This window comes from Oncorhynchus clarkii, chromosome 18, assembly GCF_045791955.1.
Source record: "Oncorhynchus clarkii lewisi isolate Uvic-CL-2024 chromosome 18, UVic_Ocla_1.0, whole genome shotgun sequence".
Classification (NCBI taxonomy): Eukaryota; Metazoa; Chordata; class Actinopteri; order Salmoniformes; family Salmonidae; genus Oncorhynchus; species Oncorhynchus clarkii.
The window spans coordinates 31489814-31511242 of NC_092164.1; the positions used below are offsets into that span (position 1 = coordinate 31489814).

Here is a 21429-nt window from a genome sequence, read left to right on the forward strand (position 1 = left end):
TCTGCCTCAATTGTCCTCATTTATATGCCTAATGAACATGGCTGCTTAGCTCTAGGCAGAACATAAACTCTACAAACTAGTGAATACTGCCCTTAAAGTTTCGGCCATTGCGATTAATGTACGAATGCTACTCTTCTGATTATGGCTGTTGGAATGTCTGTATAATAGTCATGGCTGCTCTTGATACTGCACTTTAGTTCTCGCCATTGATGCATACTTCACTGCAGCAATAAATGTGTGTTCAATGCTATCTCTTGCCCACACAGCTATTATTGACTCATTGACGAACTCACTCTACAGTATTTCTATGTGTTTTCATAAAGCTTTAAGGCCACTTCATAGACTAACACAGTAGAAATGCATTTATCCTGCTTCCTCATTCCTCATCAACTACACACAATACTCATAATGAAAAAGCAAAAACAGGGTTTTAGAATTTTTTGCTAATTTATTACAAATTAAAAACTGAAATATTACATTTGCATAAGTATTCAGACCCATTAATCAGTACTTTGCTTAAACACCTTTGGCAGCGATTACAGCATTGAGTCTTCTTGGGTGTGATGCTACAAGCATGGCACAGCTGTATTTGGGGAGTTTCTCCCATTCTTCTCTGCAGATCCTCTCCCTGTCAGGTTGGATGAGGAGCGTTGCTGCACAGCTATTTCCAGGTGTCTCTAGAGATGTTTGATCGGGTCTAAATCCGGGCTCTGGCTGGGCCACTCAAGGACATTCAGAGACTTGTCCCGAAGCCACTCCTGCCTTTTCTTGGCTGTGTGCTTAGGGTTGTTGTCCAGTTGGAAGGTGAACCTTTGCCCCAGTCTGAGGTCCTGAGCGCTCTGGAGCAGGTTTTCATCAAGGATCTCTCTGTGCTTTGCTCCATCCATCTTTGCCTTGATCCTAACTAGTCTCCCAGTTCCTGCTACTGAAAAACATCCCCACAGCATGATGCTGCCACCACCATGCTTCACCCTAGTGATGGTGCCAGGTTTCCTCCAGATGGGACGCTTGGCATTCAGGTCAAAGAGTTCAATCTTGATTTCATCAGACCACGGACTCTTGTTCCTCATGGTCTGAGAGTCTTCAGGTGCCTTTTGGCAAATTCCAAGCGGGCTGTCATGTGTCTTTTACTGAGGAGTGGCTTCCGTCTGGCCACTCTATCGTAAAGGCCTGATTGTTTCTAAAAACCTGTTTTCACATTGTCATTATGGGGTATTGTGTGTAGATTGATTAGGATTTGTTTTTTATTTAATCTATTTTTAGAATAAGGCCGTAAGGTAACAAAATGTGGTCAAGGGGTCTAAATACTTTCCGTGGGCACAGACTGTATACTGTAGCTGCAGTTCATCTGAGGGTTTTTACTTCGCATGCCTCACAGATACACTGAACTAAAATATGGCTCTTCATGTATGATCCTCTTATTTCACAAATAATAATTCCCTTTGTCATAAACATAATCTGCAGACACTACAGCAGAGTGGAATTTGGATAAAAATGCCTGTAGTAAAATTGATAGATTAGTTGTGGTGCGTCATCCTAACACACACAACTCTCTGTCAGTCTTTTATTTTATGTATCCCTTTTTCCATCTCTCCTTTTGTCATTTCATCTCTTTCAGTGTGTTAGTCAAAAGACCAGCCTCTGTAGTTCCAGAGTCCTCCTTGCTCCAGTAGTCATAGTTGGCTACAGGCATCCCTCTTAGAGCAGTGTGAACTTTGCCTGTCAGCAGGTTTTACCGCAGTGGCTCCTGTGCCCTGCTAATACCCACACATCATGCCAAACGGGCTGCACGTTGCCAGACTCTAATCCAAGCATCTTATCAAACCCATCGGCACATTTCTAGCAAGAACACATCTAGACCGTGACTGGTGTGGGTTGGGAGGGGTGTTTGTCAACAGCTGCTCAGCAGCAAATGGAGGCGGGAAAATAGAACGTGAGAACGTTCCAGAATCCCCAGAATGGAGAATTTTCATCAACAGCCCCCTCCTCCCCTCTTCTGCGATGGTTTCAGGTAAATGTGTGGGCTCCCGGTTGTGAGGGTTTGCATGGAGAGAGAGGGCAACTTGTAGTGATTAATTTGCCCTGTGAGGCTCAGTTGGTAGATCATGACCCTTGCAATGCCATGATCGAGGGTTTAACTCCCGCTGTGGCCACCCATACGAAAATGTATGCACACGCTATTGTAACTCCCTTTGGATAGAAGCGTCTGCTAAATATATTATGTTATATTATTATTATTATATTAACATTTGCCCCCCCCCTCCTCCTCCCTCAGCCCAGTGCAGCAGTGAGAGGATACCACAGCAGGAAGACGGCCATGAGCCCAGCAAGCTTTAGCTCCCAATGGAACAGCAGTGTACAGGGGGCCTGTAGTGGCCACTCCGTCTCCTACCCCCGCTCCAGCCTGCAGTACCCGGCCCACCTCCATCACCACACCAGCTACGCTTACTGCCAGGGACAGCCAGCAGTGAGTACTCTCAAACACATACTGTACAGCTATGCTCACTTTGCACTCTCCATCGCCCTCTCACGTCTCCCTCTCTCCACACTCTCCACACTCTCTCCCACTTTCCCACTCTGTCAGACTCCTGCCTCTCACTCTTATTCTCTTTACTTTCTACTCTATCCCCCTCTCCCTTTACCTCCCTCCCTCTACAGCTCTGAACTGTAGCTTCAATGGGAAATGAATGTTTATCTGTTCTCACACTGACATACAGTGTGTAGTGGGCAACACATGTGGCTGATCCCACCAACGCGAACAAACATTCTGAAACCCCCCTCACCTTCCATGCGTCTCTCAGATCCCCTGTATTCACTAACATGGAGAGACCCCCCTGAAGTACTTGCGTGTGAAGGACTGATTGAACATACTGTAGCGTAGTAGGTGATAACCATCAGTCTCCATTTTGTTTCATGTTGCACACCATTCTCTGATGTTACCACTGTGTTGATAAAATGCTGGCTCAATGAACCTTAGATTTAGTTCAGTGTGTTATTAACAATAACAACACATGCTGCTGCACAGTATGACTGTAGTACTGTCTCCCAAATATATCCTTCCTGTTGTTGGTTAGCTAGCTAGCGAATTTCAGCCATATTAGCATTGACGTGAAATAATTCGAAACACCTCAAAACAACACATGGTATCAAGAACAAGATACAACTAGCTATCTGACCGTTCAAAATCATAGCAAAGCCCGGCTTCTGGCCACATCAATGCACGCTCATCATTTTCGTGACGTTGTCAGCCAGCCCGTCTATAAATGTTTTTTTGTTTTTTTTAAATGAACATGGTTTTGACTATGGTTGTGGTCATGTCAGTTGTGTTTATGTGAGGAGTGGCAGCGTTGGTACAGTACAGCATGTTCCCCAGCCATATCCCTGAGGAATGTCTCCTATTGACTAGAGCAGGGGTCATTTAGCCTGGTCCCAGATCTGTTTGTGCCGTCTTGTCGACAATAACCATAGAAGTTGGCAAGACAGGACAAACAGTTCTGGAACCTGGCTAGGGGTGGTGACTGTCTGTGTCTGAATCTGGTAAATACAACTCTGGACCTGATTCACAAAGAAACGGACACACCCTAGACTCATCTGGTCGTCATGTGGACCTCAGTGTTTGTGTAGGATGCTTGGACACACCCTGCTGGTGGATCTCAGTCTCCCGCTAACCTGTTTCAGCTCCATCTGAGCCCTGGATACATCAAAGGCTGGCTTGTCCTCGACCCAACTCCCACACCACGCAGACACACACTTTTACTGGGCTGTTTTTACGGGAAACCAGGCCGGATGTTTTCTTACTGGTTGTTAGTTTTTTGTCCCTCCCCCGCCATGCATCTACAAGACAAGTCACCACTTTGGACCCATTGGAGGTTTCGCAACGCCTAGAATTGTTTATGCCAGACAGATCCTAGCAAACAAAGCATGCCTTCATCCGTCCATCCTTCAAGGTTTGTGTATTTTCTCATGGTCTTTCATTTAAAACATGCACTTTCGTTGACTCATATCCTAACCCCCCCCCCCCCCCCCCCCCCCCCCTTCCCAGCCATTGTGTTTTTAAGCAAATTACATGCAAAAACGTTTTTTTTTTGTTGAAGTCGATGAAAAACAGAACCGATACCTCTGCCTCTCTCTCTGTCCCCTCGGATGAGCGAGGCAAGTAAATAACGAGAGGCGCTCAGATCCAGCCGAGATCAAGCGCCTGCGCCTCCAGTGGTTTTCTAATTACAATGGAAGCGGATACATTTCCACTTTTAATATGGGATGGATGTCCCCGAGGAGACATGGGATTATGACAAAGCAGAACCAGAGGAAGTCGGAAGAGAGAAAGAGCGGAGGAGATGTGATCTGCCGGAGCGAGGACTGAGGAGACGCATGAGTTGTGTTGAATGAAGGATACCATTGCCAAGCACCACAGGCCTTCCATCTGTATTCTATCTCATATGTCACATGCAGTCCTCTGGTGTACCATTCAACAAACACTTAACCAGTACAGGTAATGGTCACAGCAAATTGACCGGCCTTCGGGTGCTTGAGTGTAATAAAACTTGACAACCTAATGATCGCTGAAAAAGGGCACATTGTGTTATTGGGTACTTCAGAGGCTGGCTGGGAAGGTTGCTCCTGCAGCTAGTGTGCCTACCAAATGCCACCCTATCCCCTATATAGTGCACTACTTTTGACCAAAGCGCTATGGGCACTGGTCAAAAGTAGTGCACTATATAGGGAATAGAGTGGCATTTGGGATGCACCCTGGAGTCTAGCTAGTATCCTTGAGTTTAGCTGTGTTTTGCTCAATGGATTTTCGGGTCTGTAGAGAATTTATTAGAAAAATACAAAGACATAAGCTGTGTTCGAATACCCATACTAACATACTGTATACTACATACTTAATGAGTATATACTACGTACTATATACTATTAGTTAGTTGTATTATACTGTAAACAAACGGTATCATTTCAGTTGAGCATACTAGAGCTTCACCTGTCTGTCTACCGGAAGTTGATGCTGTTGCTATGCAACCTCTTGCTAGCTTGTTAGCATAACACATGTCTAGCTAGACATTTTACAATTTCGGGTGTGTTCGTAAATTCGATCAGACGAGAGTGCTCTGAAATCGGAGTAGATAGCCAGAATTAACAATGTCCATTGAAAAGCACAATGACTATACCACTTAGCTAATAAGGATGTGAATAATCAAGTCAATAAACATTGGGTAGTTAGTTAGATAGCAGATAGTTAATATACTGTCTGGCAAGTTCGATGTATTAGTAGCCATCTTAGTTAGGTAACTAGCTAACATACCAGTACATACTGCTGTAATGCTATGCGGTTCGTAAGGATAGCGTAGCTAACAAATTGGCAGCCAACATCAAGTGTAACGCAACTTATTTGAAAAGTCATTACTTTTCATTGCTCAACATTTTCTTAACATTTGTCATTAGCTACAGTAGTTCAATGAATTTGTTATTCGCTCTCATCGGGCCTCGGCTCATTATTTTCCGCTATTTTCTTCAAATCTGAAAACCTTGAAGCCACTCCCATTTTTTGAAGAATTGCATTAAGTGCCCTAAAAGCACAGAAATATTGTCCTCTGCGTGTGTACTTCGTATGTTGGCGAATTTAGTACGACACCCGTGAACCTTTGTCACACTAACTATATCCATACTATGACCAACAAGCATACTATATACTCAATTCATGTCACAAGTAGTACAGTTGGTGCGGTTAGTAAGAGTATTCCAACACAGATCAAGTTAAAGAAGCATTCCATGTTCCTTGTTCCGTTTGGTGTCCAAATGGAATAAAATGATCCTCCTTGTCCCTTTGGTAATGAGTTTAAAAGACATGTATAGATGGCAATAACACAGTTTACACACATAGGACAAGGTCACCAATGGTTGTATTTCCCTTGTAACATTAATGGTGGCCTTTTAGTGACATTTCAAATAATCACAGCCGATTAAGTCCTCCTCCTCCTCCTCCTCCTCACTCCTTTCCCCCTTTTATTTTTTTCTCCATTAATATTTTCACTCTGTTTATTCTGTCATTCTCTTTCTCCTTCTTTCATTGCTTCATTCTATACGTGTTAATGTGCCAATTCCTCAGTGGTTTATTGCATTTGTGGAATGATTTATCTTCCCCTTATAGCTGTGGTTTGGAATAATGCATATGTAATAGCTGATGTAAATCTTTTTTGCGGTTATGTCCCTTCTGTTATGGGCAACAACAAAAGAAGGCATAAAGAGGGTAATTTAGGTAATTTCACAGAGATATGCATGTTTTTGTGAGAGATTTCACAGAGATACGCTTGGTTTTGTGTGAAATTTCACAGAGATATGCTTGTTTTTGTGAGAAATTTCACAGAGATACGCTTGTTTTTGTGATAAATCTTCTAAAAATAACAGGAATTTTGCATTAAAATGAAAAGCGTATACTAAAATAGGAAAATACTACATGCCATGTCTCAAAATAAATATCTATCTTACCTCTATATTGTTTTGTGTCCTCAGGAATCGAGACGAAAGATTTTAATCTTAATCTACATACCGTCTTAATTCTCGCACAGCATCCAGCCTAGCTGGCGTAATGCTATTTTCCAGATTTTTGACCACTTTTTTTTTCTGGCCTACATCGATTTAGTCACCCTAATTTTGACCATCCTACAAGGGTAAAAACTCCAGTTACTTTTGAACAGATTATGATCGTACATTTCTTAGAGGAGTATCTACACAATTAACGTATTGTTTTAACAATTGGTCAAAATACGTGATTTTGTTTGGACACCCTATTGAATTGCATGCACATGCCAGATCACCTGGAAGATGTCAAAAGTGCATATGGTGCACAAAGATAAACACTTGATCTGCAGGTTATTCTAGAGTGCCATTTCTTCAGCTTCCTATGGTTACCCAGTACATCAAGGGTGTGTCCCAATTGACACCCTATTCACTATAGTGCACTACTTTTTACCAGAGCCTCATGGGCCCTGGTCGAAAGTAGTGCACTATATAGGTATTAAGATTCCATTTGGGACGGAACCCAAGTCAAGGCTCACTGATATGAATGTGGCTCTACATAGTGCCTTTATTCGCTGAGGACAAGACCACGATTAATGTAATCTTTTGCTTGTTGTCAGAATTGCATAACCGTCCTCTCATGGAAAATCTACATTTTAGTTTGAAACACAAGGACCTGTTTTTGTTTTTGGGTGGTGGTGTGGTTCCAGACGGATGTGTTTAGATTTTTTACAATTTTACCATTGCCAGATGTTTGCAATGTGATGAGGATGGTGTGTTTCTCCTAACTGCTAGACTATCAAACTGTTTGTGACAACATGGCCCTCCCAGAGCTGGTCAGGCTGGACTGGAGAATCATGTTCATGCAACGATTTGTCTCTCTTGAATGCCTTGACTGGTTAACTGGCCTCGTTGCATTAGCACAATCTTGTCAGCTGATTACATTTGTGCAGTCAAGCTTGTGCTAATTGCACCACCGCTCATGGAGCTACTATAAAATCAATCAAATCCAATTGTATTTGTCACATGCTTTGTAAACAACAGGTGTAGACTAACAGTGAAATGCTTAGTTACGGGCCCTTCCAAACAACGCAGAGAGAAAAATAGAAAAATAATATAAACAAATTATAACACACTGAATAAATACACAATGACTAACGATAACTTGGCTATATACACAGGGTAACAGTACCGAGTCGATGTACAGCTTTCCGAAGTAATTGAAGTAGATATATACATATAGAGTGCCTTGTGGTTAGCGTTGGGCCAGTAACCGAAAGTTAGCTGGATCGAATCCCTGAGCTGACAAGGTAAACATCTGTAGTTCTGCCAATGAGCAAGGCAGTTAACCCACTGTTCCCCGGGCGCCGAAGATGTGGATGTCGATTAAGGCAACCCCCCCGCACCTCTTCGATTCAGAGGGGGTGGGTCAAATGCGGAAGACACATTTCGTTTGATGGCATTCAGTTTTACAACTGACTAGGTATCCCCTTTTCCCCTTTCAGAAAGTATTCAAACCTCTTAACTTTTTCCACATTTTGTTGTTACAGCCTGAATTTAAAATTGATTAAATAGATTTAGTTGCACTGGCCTACACACAATACCCCATAATGTCAAAGTTTAATTAAGTTTTGAGAAATGTTTACAAATGAATTAAAGGGGAATTTCCCCCTGGGGGAATCTGGTCTTGTTGTCATCATGTCTGAGGCATCTCAAGGTCAGTAGGAGGGTGGTGGTGGGGGGGGCTGAAAATAAATGTAGTACTGCTTTGTGACATTTCGCAAAGGCTCTATGTTATACTGAGCGCACTATACGTTTTTGTCCGTGTAGATAAAGGTTGTCCTTGTTCGATAGAGTCATTGGACATCTTTCAGCGATGTTCCTATCAGCGGATTCATTGCTGAAAGACAACTTGTTTGGGCTGGTGCTTTGTGCTCTGGCACCGTGCTTTCCCTAAGGCTTTTTTGAAAGGGAGGCGGACACTTAGCGCAAAACTGAAAGAACTGACCAGGCCACAGTGGCTTCAAGTGATTCCTCTCATCAACGCAAATTCGAAGATTGACCAACCTTACCTTGGCAATGCTGCCTTTGGCCTCGATTCGTGGAAACAGGAGTCTCATAAAATGTTGGTGTACAGTTTCAGGTGGTCAGTTTTAATTGAGTAAATACACATTATTTTGCTCCATGAAGTAATTCACCAATGTGTACGCTGCCATCTTGTCTATTTCAAGTCTTCTCTCGTTGATCGAGACAGGTGTCTGTCATCATGGCATGCAGCCCTTTGGGGTGGACACTCACCTGTCTCGATCAATGAGAGAAGACTTTAAATAAATAAGATGGCGGCGTACACTGTTGGATTACTTCATGGAGAAATAAAGTATTTATTTTAATAATGGAGCATTTTCGAAATGTAAACGGACACCCTGCAACTGGACACGGACATTGAGACTCCCGTTTCCATGAATCAAGGCAGGATCGCCGAGCTAAAGTTGGTCAAAAATTCTCTGTGCTACACCAAACAATAGTATCCTGTAAATTCCAGTAAAGGATACCAAAAATCTTTGTTTAAATCACATGATCTGTTTAACAATCTATAGCGACAGTTCTCCACACTTTACTACACCTGAGACACACTGTGTATTTTTACCATATAACATTCTTGTTAAATATTCGGTTATTTTTGAATTAGCATTAAATATTATACACTCCACTGTATTTTAGGTTTAGACAAATAAACATTATTTGGATGTACAGTATCAGAATATCTAACATCTGTTTGATGCTACAGAGCCCTGTATATATTCTGTGAATCCATAAAGGCAGACACATTTTGTGCAGAGCTTGGGGTTGGAAACACCTAGTGGAATCAGAGTATGTACCACCTATAACAAAACACACAACAATACACAATTTTACCACCCCACTAATTGTATTGATCTCTGATAGACTGGCTAGCTTAGCAGACCTAACATGGACATTTTAATATTATCAGCTTGCTGATGGCTAATTAGCGTCACAACATTTCTATCCAGCTGAGAACCAACTAACCAACCATAGACAATTTACACACATTTACACACATGCATCCTCCTAATTTGACTTGCTGATGCATCTCCCCAGACCATAGAACAGTAGTTCACCTGACTTACAATTAATGCTTGGGTTGTTTGTTTAAGAATCTTTCCCAGTAAATATTCTGATCATGCATGCAGTTATTATTATTATACATATATATTTTTTTACATAGATCAGTTATTTGAGACAACTATGACAAGCAGTTGTCTAGCTGCATCCCTAGTAGTTTGGTTTCTGCCACTTCCTCAATTTGTACTTCCTCAATACTTAATTGCATCCCATATTGTGTTGGCCTTTTCCTGGTGGAACAGACCAAGATAACCTTGGTTTTCTTGGCGTTCAAAACTAGTTTGTACTGGCAAACCCACTCCCTGATATTTCCCAGATCTACTTGTAGAGCTTGCTGTACTTGTTGAACCGATTGTCTTGCTGTATAAATTGTAGTATCATCTGCAAATACAGTATCTTGAGTGTCAGATGAGGCATAAGGAAGGTCGCTGGTATATATTAAGTAAAGAAGTGGCCCAAGGCAGCTGCCCTGGGGTATTCCACAGTTTAAGGGGAGGGGAAGAAATCCCATTGATATAGGCAGACTTTTTCCTGTTAGTTAGATATGACTGTACCAAATTCAATTTTGCCTCTTTAATAATGCAATAATTTATCAACATTATTTCATGATCCACTAAATCAAATGCTGCAATAATGATCAACAACCAACTTGACAGACCTTGAAGGATTTTTGAAAGAATAATGTGCAACGATTGTACAATCCAGGTGTGCAAAGCTCTTAGAGACTCACAGCTATAATCGTTGCTAAAAGGGATTCTAACATTCACTCAGGGTTGTGAAAATCTTAAATAGATGAATGAAATATTTCTCTATTTCATTTTCAATACATTTGTAAACATTTCAAAAAACATGTTTTTACTTTGTCAGTATGGGGTATGATTTTCAATTCAGTCGGTCACAACAACATGTGGAATAAGTCAAGGGGTATGAATACTTTCGGAAGGCACTGTAGGTAGGGGTAAAGTGACTAGGCAACAGGATAGACAATAAACAGCAGCAGCAGCATATGCGACGTGTCAAAAGAGTTAGTGCCAAAAGGATCAATGCAGATAGTAGCTATTTGGTTAACTATTTAGCAGTATATTGGCTTGGGGGTAGAAGCTGTTCAGGGTCCTGTTGATTCAAGACTTGCATCGGTATCATTTGGCGTGTGGTAGCATAGAGAACAGTCGATGACTTGGGTGGCTGGAGTGTTTGACAATTTTAGGGCCTTCCTCTGACACCACCTGGTATAGAGGTACTGGATTTGGCATGGACCCTCAGCTCCTCCAAAAGTTCTACAGCTGCACCATTGAGAGCAGTGATGCACTGGGCCGTACGCACTACCCTCTGTAGCACCTTCTGTTCGGATGCCAAACAGTTGCCATACCAAGCGGTGATGCAGCCATTCAAGATGCTCTCAATGGTGCAGCTGAGGGGGAAGAGGGATTGTTGTGCCTTCTTCACGACTGTGTTGGTGTGTGTGGACCAGAGGTGGGACCAAGTCATTGTTTTACAAGTCACAAGTAAGTCTCAAGTCTTAGCACTGAAGTCCGGGTCAAGTCTCAAGTCAAGACCATCAAGTCTCAAGTCCTAAACTTTGAGTTTTGAGTCCTAAAGAAGTCATAATGTGCTCTTCACCAAATGTAATTCCATTTCATATTTTTAACAAGATTAATAGTTAGTATATTACATTTACGCAAATCGTGAATGATTTGAATAATATCTCTATATTTATTACTTTCCAAATAAATACATGGGTAGCCATGAGAAAGACACCCCCCCCCCCCCCCCCCCCCTCCAATAGTGATGACTATAGAGGATCGCTATGTAGGCTTGTACACAATCGCCCAACCTTAACACACAAACACTGTGTGGTTACAGTAGGCTAACGTATGTCAATGGTTTCAGGAACAGCAGTAACATCAGATAGGATTTAGACAACCAACTGCCTAGCCAGTTGTAGCTCAATCTTGGGTGCAATGATTACGTTCCCGCACTGACTGACTGTGTGGAAGCTCATTGAGTTAGCCTACACTATACACTAGTAAAGTAATAAAATATATAGCTTTTGGCTATATTAGCCACGACTTACCGTTCTTTGTGCAGCTTCAAATGCCAAACAAAGTTGGAAATTGTTGCGCCTGCGTCTGTAATTCTCTTCCCACATGTTTTGCAAGTTGCAATCCGTTTTTTGTTGATACAGCGTAGTCTTTATATCCGAAAATAATAATTTTGGGTATCATCTTTCCAAGGGCTCCACCTGAATTCACGTTCTTCTGCACTGAAACGCACAACTTTTTCTAAGCTGGCACAATTTGATTAGCTGCTGTCCGATTCAAACTGTAATCCATTATATGAAGAGTTGATGCGCTGCACACTTTTTTTAATAGCACCAATATTTGGGCTTGGGGAGGGTATCAAGTCAGGTCAAGTCATAAGGCTCAAGACCAAGTCAAGTCATAAGTCATTGGTGTTAAAGTCAAACTCGAGTTGCAAGTCATCATATTTGTGACTCAAGTCTGACTTGAGTCCAAGTCATGTTCATTTTTTAGTTATGTGGACACGAGGATCTTGAAGCTCTCGACCTGCTTCACTACAGCCCCGTCGATGTGGATGGGGTAATGCTCTGCCCTCCGTTTCCTGTAGTCCACGATCAGCTCCTTTGTCTTGATCACGTTGAGGGAGAGGTTGTTGTCCTGGTACCACACTGCCAGGTCTCTGACCTCCTCCCTATGTCGGTGGTCAGGCCTACCACTGTTGTGTCGTTCGCAAACTTAATGATGGTGTTGGAGTCATGCGCTGCCACACAGTCGTGGGTGAAGTGAGTACAGGAGGGGACTAAGCACACACACCTGAGGGGCCCCGTGTTGAGGGTCAGCATGGGGGATGTGTTGTTACCTACCCTTACCACCTGGGGGCGGCCTGTCAGGAAGTCCAGGATCCAGTTGCAGAGGGAGGTGTTTAGTCCTAGGGTCCTTAGCTTAGTGATGAGCTTTGAGGGCACTATGATTTTGAACGCTGAGCTGTAGTCAATGAATAGCATTCTCACATAGGTGTTCCTTTTGTCCAGGTGTGAAAGGGCAGTGTGGAGTGCAATAGAGATTGCATCATCTGTGGATCTGTTGGGGCGGTATGCAAATTGAAGTGGCTCTAAGGTTTCTGGGATAATGGTGTTGATGTGACCTATGACCAGCCTTTCAAATCACTTTTTGGCTACAGACGTGAGTGCTACAGGTCGGTGGTCATTTAGGCAGGTTACCTTAGTGTTCTTGGGCACAGGGACTATGGTGGTCTGCTTGAAACACATTGGTATTACAAACACAGACAGGGAGAGGTTGAAAATGTCAGTTAAGACACTTGCCTGTTTGTCAGCGCATGCTCGGAGTACACGTCCAAGTAGTCCTGTATTGACGCTTTGCCTGTTTGATGGTTCACCGGAGGGCATAGCGGGATTTCTTATAAGCTTCCGGTTAGAGTCCCGCTCCTTGAAAGCAGCAGCTCTACCCTTTAGCTCTGTGCAAATGTTGCCTGTAATCCATGGCTTCTGGTTGGGGTGTGTACGTACAGTCACTGTGGGGACAACGCCATCAATGGACTTATTGATAAAGCCAGTGACTGATGTGGTGTACTCCTCAATGCCATCGGAAGAATCCCGGAACATGTTCCAGTCTGTGATAGCAAAACAATCCTGTAGTTTATCATCCGCTTCATCTGACCACTTTTTATAGACCATGTCACTTGTGCTACTTGCTTTAATTTTGGCTTGCAAGCAGGAATCAGGAGGATAGCATTATGGTAAGATTTTCCAAATGAAGGGCGAGGGAGAGCTTTATACTCGCTGTTCTCTGTGTGTGGAGTAAAGGTGGTCTAGAGTTTTTTTCCCCTCTGTTTGCACATTTAACATGCTGATAGAAATGAGGTAAAACTGATTTATGTTCCCCTGCATTAAAGTCACCGCCACTTGGAGCTCCACCTCTGGATGAGCGTTTTCCTGTTTGCTTATGGCGGAATACAGCTCATTGAGTGCTGTTTTAGTGCCAGCATCGGTCTGTGGTTGTATGTAGACAGCTACGGAAAATACAGATGGAAACTCTCTAGGTAGATAGTGTGGTCTGCAGCATATCAGGAGATACTCTACCTCAGGCGAGCAAAACCTTGAGACTTCCTTAGATATCATGCACCAGCTGTTGTTTACAACTATACATTGGCTTCTGCCCCGTCTCTTACCAGAGGCTGCTGTTCTACCCTGCCGATAGAGCGTATAACCCACCAGCTGTATGTTATTAATGTCATCATTCAGCCACGACTCGTGAAACATAAGACATTACAGTTTTTAATGTCCTGTTGGTAGGCTATACTTGCTTTCAGTTCGTTCCATTTATTTTCCAGCGATTGAACGTTGGCTAACAGTACAGATGGCAAAGTCAGATTAGCCACTCATCACCTGATCCTCACAAGGCACCCCGATCTCTTTCTGCAAAATCTCAGTTTCTTTCTCCAGTGAATGACGGGGATGAGGGCCTGTTTGGGTGTTTGGAGTATATCCTTCCCGTCCGACTCATTCAAGAAAATTAGTTGTCCAATTCGAGGTGTGTAATCGCTGTTCTGATGTCCAGAAGCTATTTTCAGTCATAAGAGACGGTAGCAGCAACATTATGTACAAAATGAGTTACAAACAATGCGAAAAAACCTACAAAATAGCACGGTTGGTTAAGAGCCAATAAAACGGCAGCCATCCTCTCCGGCTTCATATTTTGACATCAACTGACCAGGTGAATCCAGGAGAAAGATTTGATCCCTTATTGATGTCACTTGTTAAATCCACTTCAATCAGTGTAGATGAAGGGGAGGATACAGGTTAAAGAAGAATTTTTATGCCTTGAGACAATTGAGACATGGATTGTGTATGTGTGGCATTCAGAGGTTGAATGGGCAAGACAAAAGATTTTAGTGCCTTTGAACGGGGTATGGTAGTACAGTAGGTGCCAGGCGCACCGGTTTGTGTCAAGAACTGCAACGCTGCTGGGTTTTTCATGCTCAACAGTTTCCCATATGATGAATGGTTCACCACCTAAAGGACATCCAGCCAACTTGATACAACTGTGGGAAACATTGGAGTCAACATGGACCAGCATCCCTGTGGAACTCTTTCGACACCTTGTATAGTCCATGTCCTGATGAATTGAGGAAAGTGTTCTTATTGTTTGGTATACTCAGTCTTTCGAGTCCTGGGCATTAGGGCCGGAGTAAGCACAATGTCCAGGGCTGCAGACTCGTTGGAGTCCAAATCAAGGTTAGTGATCGCTGTTCTGATCTCCAGAAGTGGTTTTCAGTCATAGGAAATGATGTTGGAGACATTATGTACAACAACAAAAACACTGAATAATGGTCAGGTAAAACATCTGGTATCTTAGATTAAAGATGTGTGTGTGTGTGTGCGTATCTGTGACTGTGACTGCATGTGAGTGCTGTCTATGTGTTTGTGTGAGCACTGTATGTGTTTGTGACTAAAGCCCTCTTTACTGATTACTGAACCAGAGGCCAATGATCTGTTGTGATAGGATATGTACATGGGAGATCTTGTTGAATGTGGGCCTTCAGGCCTGTCCACAATGTGTTGACACATAGGATACTGTAGCAGAGCTCTTCTCTACTCATACATTGTGCATGCGCACACACACACACAAGCACACACATACACACAGTATACACAGACACATGCTCTAACACTTCTCTCAGAGAACAAAAAGCCAGTGCCTTGGAATTGTGTGCTATTGGCTGACCTGCCAGCTCTGTACAGATGCAGGATCTTAATTTGAGCCAGTTTGCTACAAGCAAGAAAATAATCCTACGGCAACAGGGAATGTGAAGTTATACATTTTTCGTTAGGGTAAATCAAGTCGGACATTTTTAAGTGGCAATTTCAAACGTTTTATGTTTTTTTCAACCTTCAATACACCACAAGTTCTCAGCAACAAAAGAGTGATTGAATTAGGATGATAGGGGAATTTCAATCATACAAGGCATAGATTACAACAGACATAAAAAAAAAAATTAAACATAATTTGTCATCTTTCCTTCATCTGAGGACATACACATTTTAACCTTTCTATTAAATCACGGGGTCCATGGGAACACACACTCGAGTTGTTATTTCATTACACTTGCCAATCACACCGGCCAATGATTCTGTCGATACAAACCTGCTCATCTGATGGCAGAGAATTCAGAATTTCAGAGAAAAAGAGCGAGAGAAAGGATCATTATGTGGTATGCTGTAAGTATCTAATTATCCTAGTTGTCCTGCAATGCTCCCTTCTCACACTGGAAATCAACCTCTTGGTTGTCAGAAAATAGCCCATGTTGTCATTAGTATAGAGGCAGAAGGTCACATACAGTTGAAGTTGGAAGTTTTACATACACCTTAGCCAAATACATTTAAACTCAGTTTTTCACAATTCCTGACATTTAATCCTAGTAAACATTCCCTGTCTTAGGTCAGTTAGGATCACCACTTTATTTTAAGAATGTGAAATGTCAGAATAGTAGCAGAGATAATTATTTATTTCATCTTTTATTTCTTTCATCACATTCCCAGTGGGGCAGAAGTTTACATACACTCAATTAGTATTTGGTAGCATTGCCTTTAAATTGTTTAACTTGGGTCAAACGTTTCAGGTAGCCTTCCACAATCTTCCCACAATAATTTGGGTTAATTTTGGCCCATTCCTCCTGACAGAGCTGGTGTAACAGAGTCAGGTTTGTAGGCCTCCTTGCTTACACACACTTTTTCAGTTCTGCCCACACATTTTCTATAGGATTGAGGTCAGGGCTTTGTAATGGCCACTCCAACAGTTTGACTTTGTTGTCATTTTGTCACAACTTTGGAAGTATGCTTGGGGTCATTGTCCATTTGGAAGACCCATTTGCGACCAAGCTTTAACTGATGTTGCTTCAATATATCCACATAATTGGCAATGAGATTGCGATGACGGCCTCTCTTTTAAACTGCATATTCAACAACTTACAATTTTTTTTAAACTGAAATTGGGATTTTATTTTAGGAATAAGGCCTGTTTTTCTTTTGAAGCCAGACGGAGGCTAGTATCAGCTATGGGGATATTTTATATATGAATGCTTCCGCTCAGTGTTTGAGATCAATTGACACCCTTTACCATGGCGCGTTGAGATTTATTTTAAACTGCAAAACCCTTACACACCACTGCACTTTGTAAACCAGTGTTGGCTGGCCCTCTCTAGTCACTCGTAGGCTCAGTCACTGGTATACTTTTATTTACAAAGCCATTTTGGGTTTACTCCCTTTTTATTTGGGTATTTTATTGTTCAGAAATGTGGTGGGTACTCTCTTCGTTCGCTGGACTTTATCCTGCTAACTGTTCCAAATGTCCGAACTGAATTTAGTAAAAGGGCTTTTATGTACTCTGCGCCATCGTCTTGGAATGCCTTATAAAATACTTTTAAACTGGAAGAACTTGTCCCGATTGGTATTTTTAAATCACTGATGAATGATCTTGAGACTGATTCCCTGACCTGTCAATGTTTTTAATTTGCTGTTTTATGATTTTGTTATACTCTTGTGATTTCTATGGTTTTTACTAGATTACTTGTAGTTTTTCAGATTCAAATCTCAATGAGCCCTTCCTGGTTAAATAAAGGTTAAATAAATAAAAAAAATCTATACATTTTCCTCCCTCATGATGCCATCTATTTTGTGAAGTGCACCAGTCCCTCCTGCAGCAAACCACCCCCACAATATGATGCTGTGAGAGAGAGGACCATTATATGGTATGCCGTGCTTCACAGTTGGGATGGTGTTCTTTGGCAAGCAAGCCTCCCCCTTTTTCTTTCAAACATAACGACGGTCATTATGGCCAAACAGTTCTATTTTTGTTTCATCAAACCAGAGGACATTTCTCCAAAAAGTACAATCTTTGTCCCCATGTGCAGTTGCAAACCATAGACTGGCTTTTTTGTGGAGGTTTTGGAGCAGTGGCTTCTTCCTTGCTGAGCGGCCTAACAGGTTATGTCGATATAGGACTTGTTTTTACTGTGGATATAGATACTTTTGTACCTGTTTCCTCCAGCATCTTCACAAGGTCCTTTGCTGTTGTTCTGGGATTGATTTGCACTTTTCGCACCATAGTACATTCATCTCTAGGAGACAGAACGCGTCTCCTTCCTAAGTGGTATGACGGCTGCGTGGTCCCATGGTGTTTATATTTGCGTACTTTTGTTTGTACAGATGAACGTGGTACCTTCAGGCGTTTGGAAATTGCTCCCAAGGATGAACCAGACTTGTGGAGGTCTACAATGTTTTTTCTTAGGTCTTGGCTGATTTCTTTTGATTTTCCCATGATATCAAGCAAAGAGGCACTGAGTTTGAAGGTAGGCCTTGAAATACATCCACAGGTACACCTCCAATTGACTCAAATGATGTCAATTAGCCTATCAGAGGCTTCTAAAGTCATGACATCATTTTCTGGAATTTTCCAAGCTGTTTAAAGGCACAGTCAACTTAGTGTATGTAAACTTCTAGAAGTGGGATACAGTGATTTACAACTGAAATAATCTGTCTGTAAACAATTGCTGGAAAAATTACTTGTGTCATGCACAAAGTAGATGTCCTAACCCGACATGCCAAAACTATAGTTTGTTAACAAGAGATTTGGCGAGTGGTTGAAAAACAAGTTTTAATGACTCCAACCTAAGTGTATGTTAACCTCCGACTTCAACTGTAAGTCACAGGGATCCGCCTAGGTGTGGCTTGGCGCTCTGCCGCAACCCGACGTGCTGTCACTTCTGTGAGGCCTCTTGGACTTTGGCACATCCCTCAGTGTTGTGATTAGCTAAATTGCCCATAACTCACAAACACTTGTTTATATAGGCTGACAGATGACACAGTCATTTAGCAGAATAAATGACCTGCCTGCCTCTGTTGTGAGCAGCGTGTCCGTGGAACGGGCCGCCTGCCTGCCCTGCTCCAGCCGAGCCCAGACCATCTGTGAATCACCCAGCAGACGAGACCAGAGTGGACCCATGGAGGACAGAGAGAAAGAGAGAGAGAGAGAGAGAGAGAGAAAGAGAGAGAGATGGGAAGGTAGAGGGAGAGAGAGAGATGGGAAGGTAGAGGGAGAGAGAGAGAGAGAGATGGGAAGGTAGAGGGAGAGAGGGGGACTGTGGTATTAAAGAGAGAGAGAGACAAAGTGAGACCTAGAGAGAGACCCAGAGACAGAAACCAGGGGTCAGAGATTAAGGCGGGGTTAGTAATTCAATTAAATTCACTGGGAGTTTTTTTAAGACTTACTGTAGCTCACATTTCGTGTGTCTGTGTTTTATCAGTTATTATGAATAGAGCCTGTTGTTCCCCGAACATGCTGCTGTGATTCATCGTCGCCTAGAATGGACATTGTCACAGTAATTAATGTAGCTCTCTGGATGGCAGTTGAAATTAGTCTTGTCTTCAAGGTCTAATTAAAAGGAAATTGTCAAACATATTCTGGGTCAAGTTTTCCGAACATGTAGCCATTCAGGAAAGCTTTTCAGGCATGACTGCGTCATTAGAGGGCTCTTTCAGACTGACATTTTTTTTGCTATTGAGATTATAATTTTATTTAATTTCTCTAAGGCCATTTTCATTTGATAGCTTGTTTAGTAGTCTTATTAGTCAGCTACTTGACCCATTTTTGCCCGATGCACATTCTAGTCACTTGCCGTGGCCTGTTAATCCTGATGTCGCCGGATCAAAATGTATTATTCCCCCTAGCAGTCCTGAATGTCCCTCATCTCCCTGCTTGTTGACCGCTGTAGCAACAGCAGCTCTGTCCTCATAAAGTCAGGCAATGGCCTTTGTCACGGCCCCAGGACGGCTCTAATGGGCCACTCCTCAGACAGACAGCAACTCTCAGAGAATCAGGTTCTGAACAATTAACCGTGAGCTATGGGGCTTAGCACCCCCACTCCATTGTAAGTGATCTAAACCCGTTAGACTGTGACAAACCATTAACAGGCTGCCAAGGCTTCTTTAAATTGCCTCAACAGTTTACATTGAGCTAGAGTGACTGAGTGTTTGTGAGTGTTTGCGAGTGTGTGTGTGTGGTGGGTGTGTGTGTGTTTGTGCGTACGCTCATGCATGTGTGCTGTACACACAGGTGTGTGTGTTATCAGACCACTTCGCCCACTCCATCCTTACATTAACACAGAGTTTTCAGTGCTGTTGAGTTGCTGAATTAGTACTGCCAAATTGTTACTAAGTAATTATCGGATAATGGCCAATTTCAGTGTTTTTTTAGGGAAATCTATTTAACCATTAAAATAACTGAGGTGTTCTCTCACATATCCGTCGTAAATACTGTAGATTGTTAGTGAAAATGGATACATAAGTATTATAATGCAATGGTGTGGGAAATTGACGTGTTTTCAAGATACTACTAGGAATTTGTCTAGAATAATTTTGATTGTTTTCATTTGTCATTTGTATGATGTTACCTTTATCTTGGTTGTATCTATGCTTTATCAACTGATTTATTTCAATGATAATGAGTATTGTCTGATAAGCACTTATGAATGTGTTATACAACTGCAGTAGAGGAAATTGCCTACCACTTGAATGAACAGTCTATTCAGCCCCTTATAAACTGGGTGGTTCGAGCCTTGAGTGCTGATTGGATGACAGCCGTGGTATATCAGACAATATACCACAGCATGACAAAATATTTGTTTTTACTGCTCTAATTACGTTGGTAAACAGTTTATAATAGCAATAAGGCACTTCAGGGGTTTGTGGTATATGACCAGGGCTGTATCCAGGCACTCTGCGTTGCGTTGTACATAAGAACAGCCCTTAGCCGTGGTATATTGGCCATATACCACACCTTCTTGGGCCTTATTGCTCAATTCAACCGCTGTATAGACTTTGGCAATTAAACTGCAATTACTAATAGTGATGCACCGATATGACATTTTTGGCCGATACCGATTTCCAATATTTTCCTTGCCAAAAAAACCCCAACACCAATACCGATAACCAATATTTTACATTTCTCCGGCCTTTTAAGCATTCTAGTGCAGTTAAATAGTTAACACACACACATGGTGCAGTGGTCTAAGGCACTGCAGCTCAGTGCAAGAGGTGTCACTACAGTCCCTGTTTCAAATCCAGGCTGTATCACATCTGGGCGTGATTGGTAGTTCCATAGGGTGGCGCACAATTGGCCCAGCGTCGTCTGGGCCGTCATTGTAAATAAGAATTTGTTCTTAAACTTCTTAGAGCTGCAATCCCGTTAACGGGGTCGATATGACAACAGCCAGTGAAAGTGCAGGGCGCCAAATTCAAAACAAAACAAAAAAAATCTCATAATTAAAATTCCTCAAGCATTCAAGTATTTTACACAATTTTAACGATAAAATTCTCATCAATCCAGCCACAGTGTCTGATTTCAAAAAGGCTTTATAGCGAAAGCACCACAATCGATTATGTTAGGTCACCACCAAGCCACAGAAAAACACAGAATTTTTTCCAGCCAAAGATAGGAGTCACAAAAAGCACAAATAGAGATAAAATGTATCACTAACCTTTGATGATCTTCATCAGATGACACTCATAGGACTTCATGTTACACAATACATGTATGTTTTGTTTGATAAAGTTAATATTTATATAAAAACATCTGAGTTTACATTGGCGCGTTACGTTCAGTAGTTCCAAAATCATCCAGTGATTTTGCATAGCCACATCAGTTTACAGAAATACTCATCATAAATGGTGAT

At 42.1% G+C, this 21429-nt stretch overlaps 1 protein-coding gene across 1 annotated transcript in view; it reads left to right on the plus strand.

Moving 5' to 3' along the window:
- Positions 1-21429, plus strand: part of LOC139373332 (RNA-binding motif, single-stranded-interacting protein 3-like) — a 397992-nt gene that overhangs the window by 111770 nt on the left and 264793 nt on the right. Inside the window, exon 3 of the mRNA XM_071113733.1 lies at positions 2276-2467. Within this exon, the coding sequence (XP_070969834.1) occupies positions 2276-2467 (192 nt within the window). The remainder of the gene's footprint in view (positions 1-2275; positions 2468-21429) is intronic.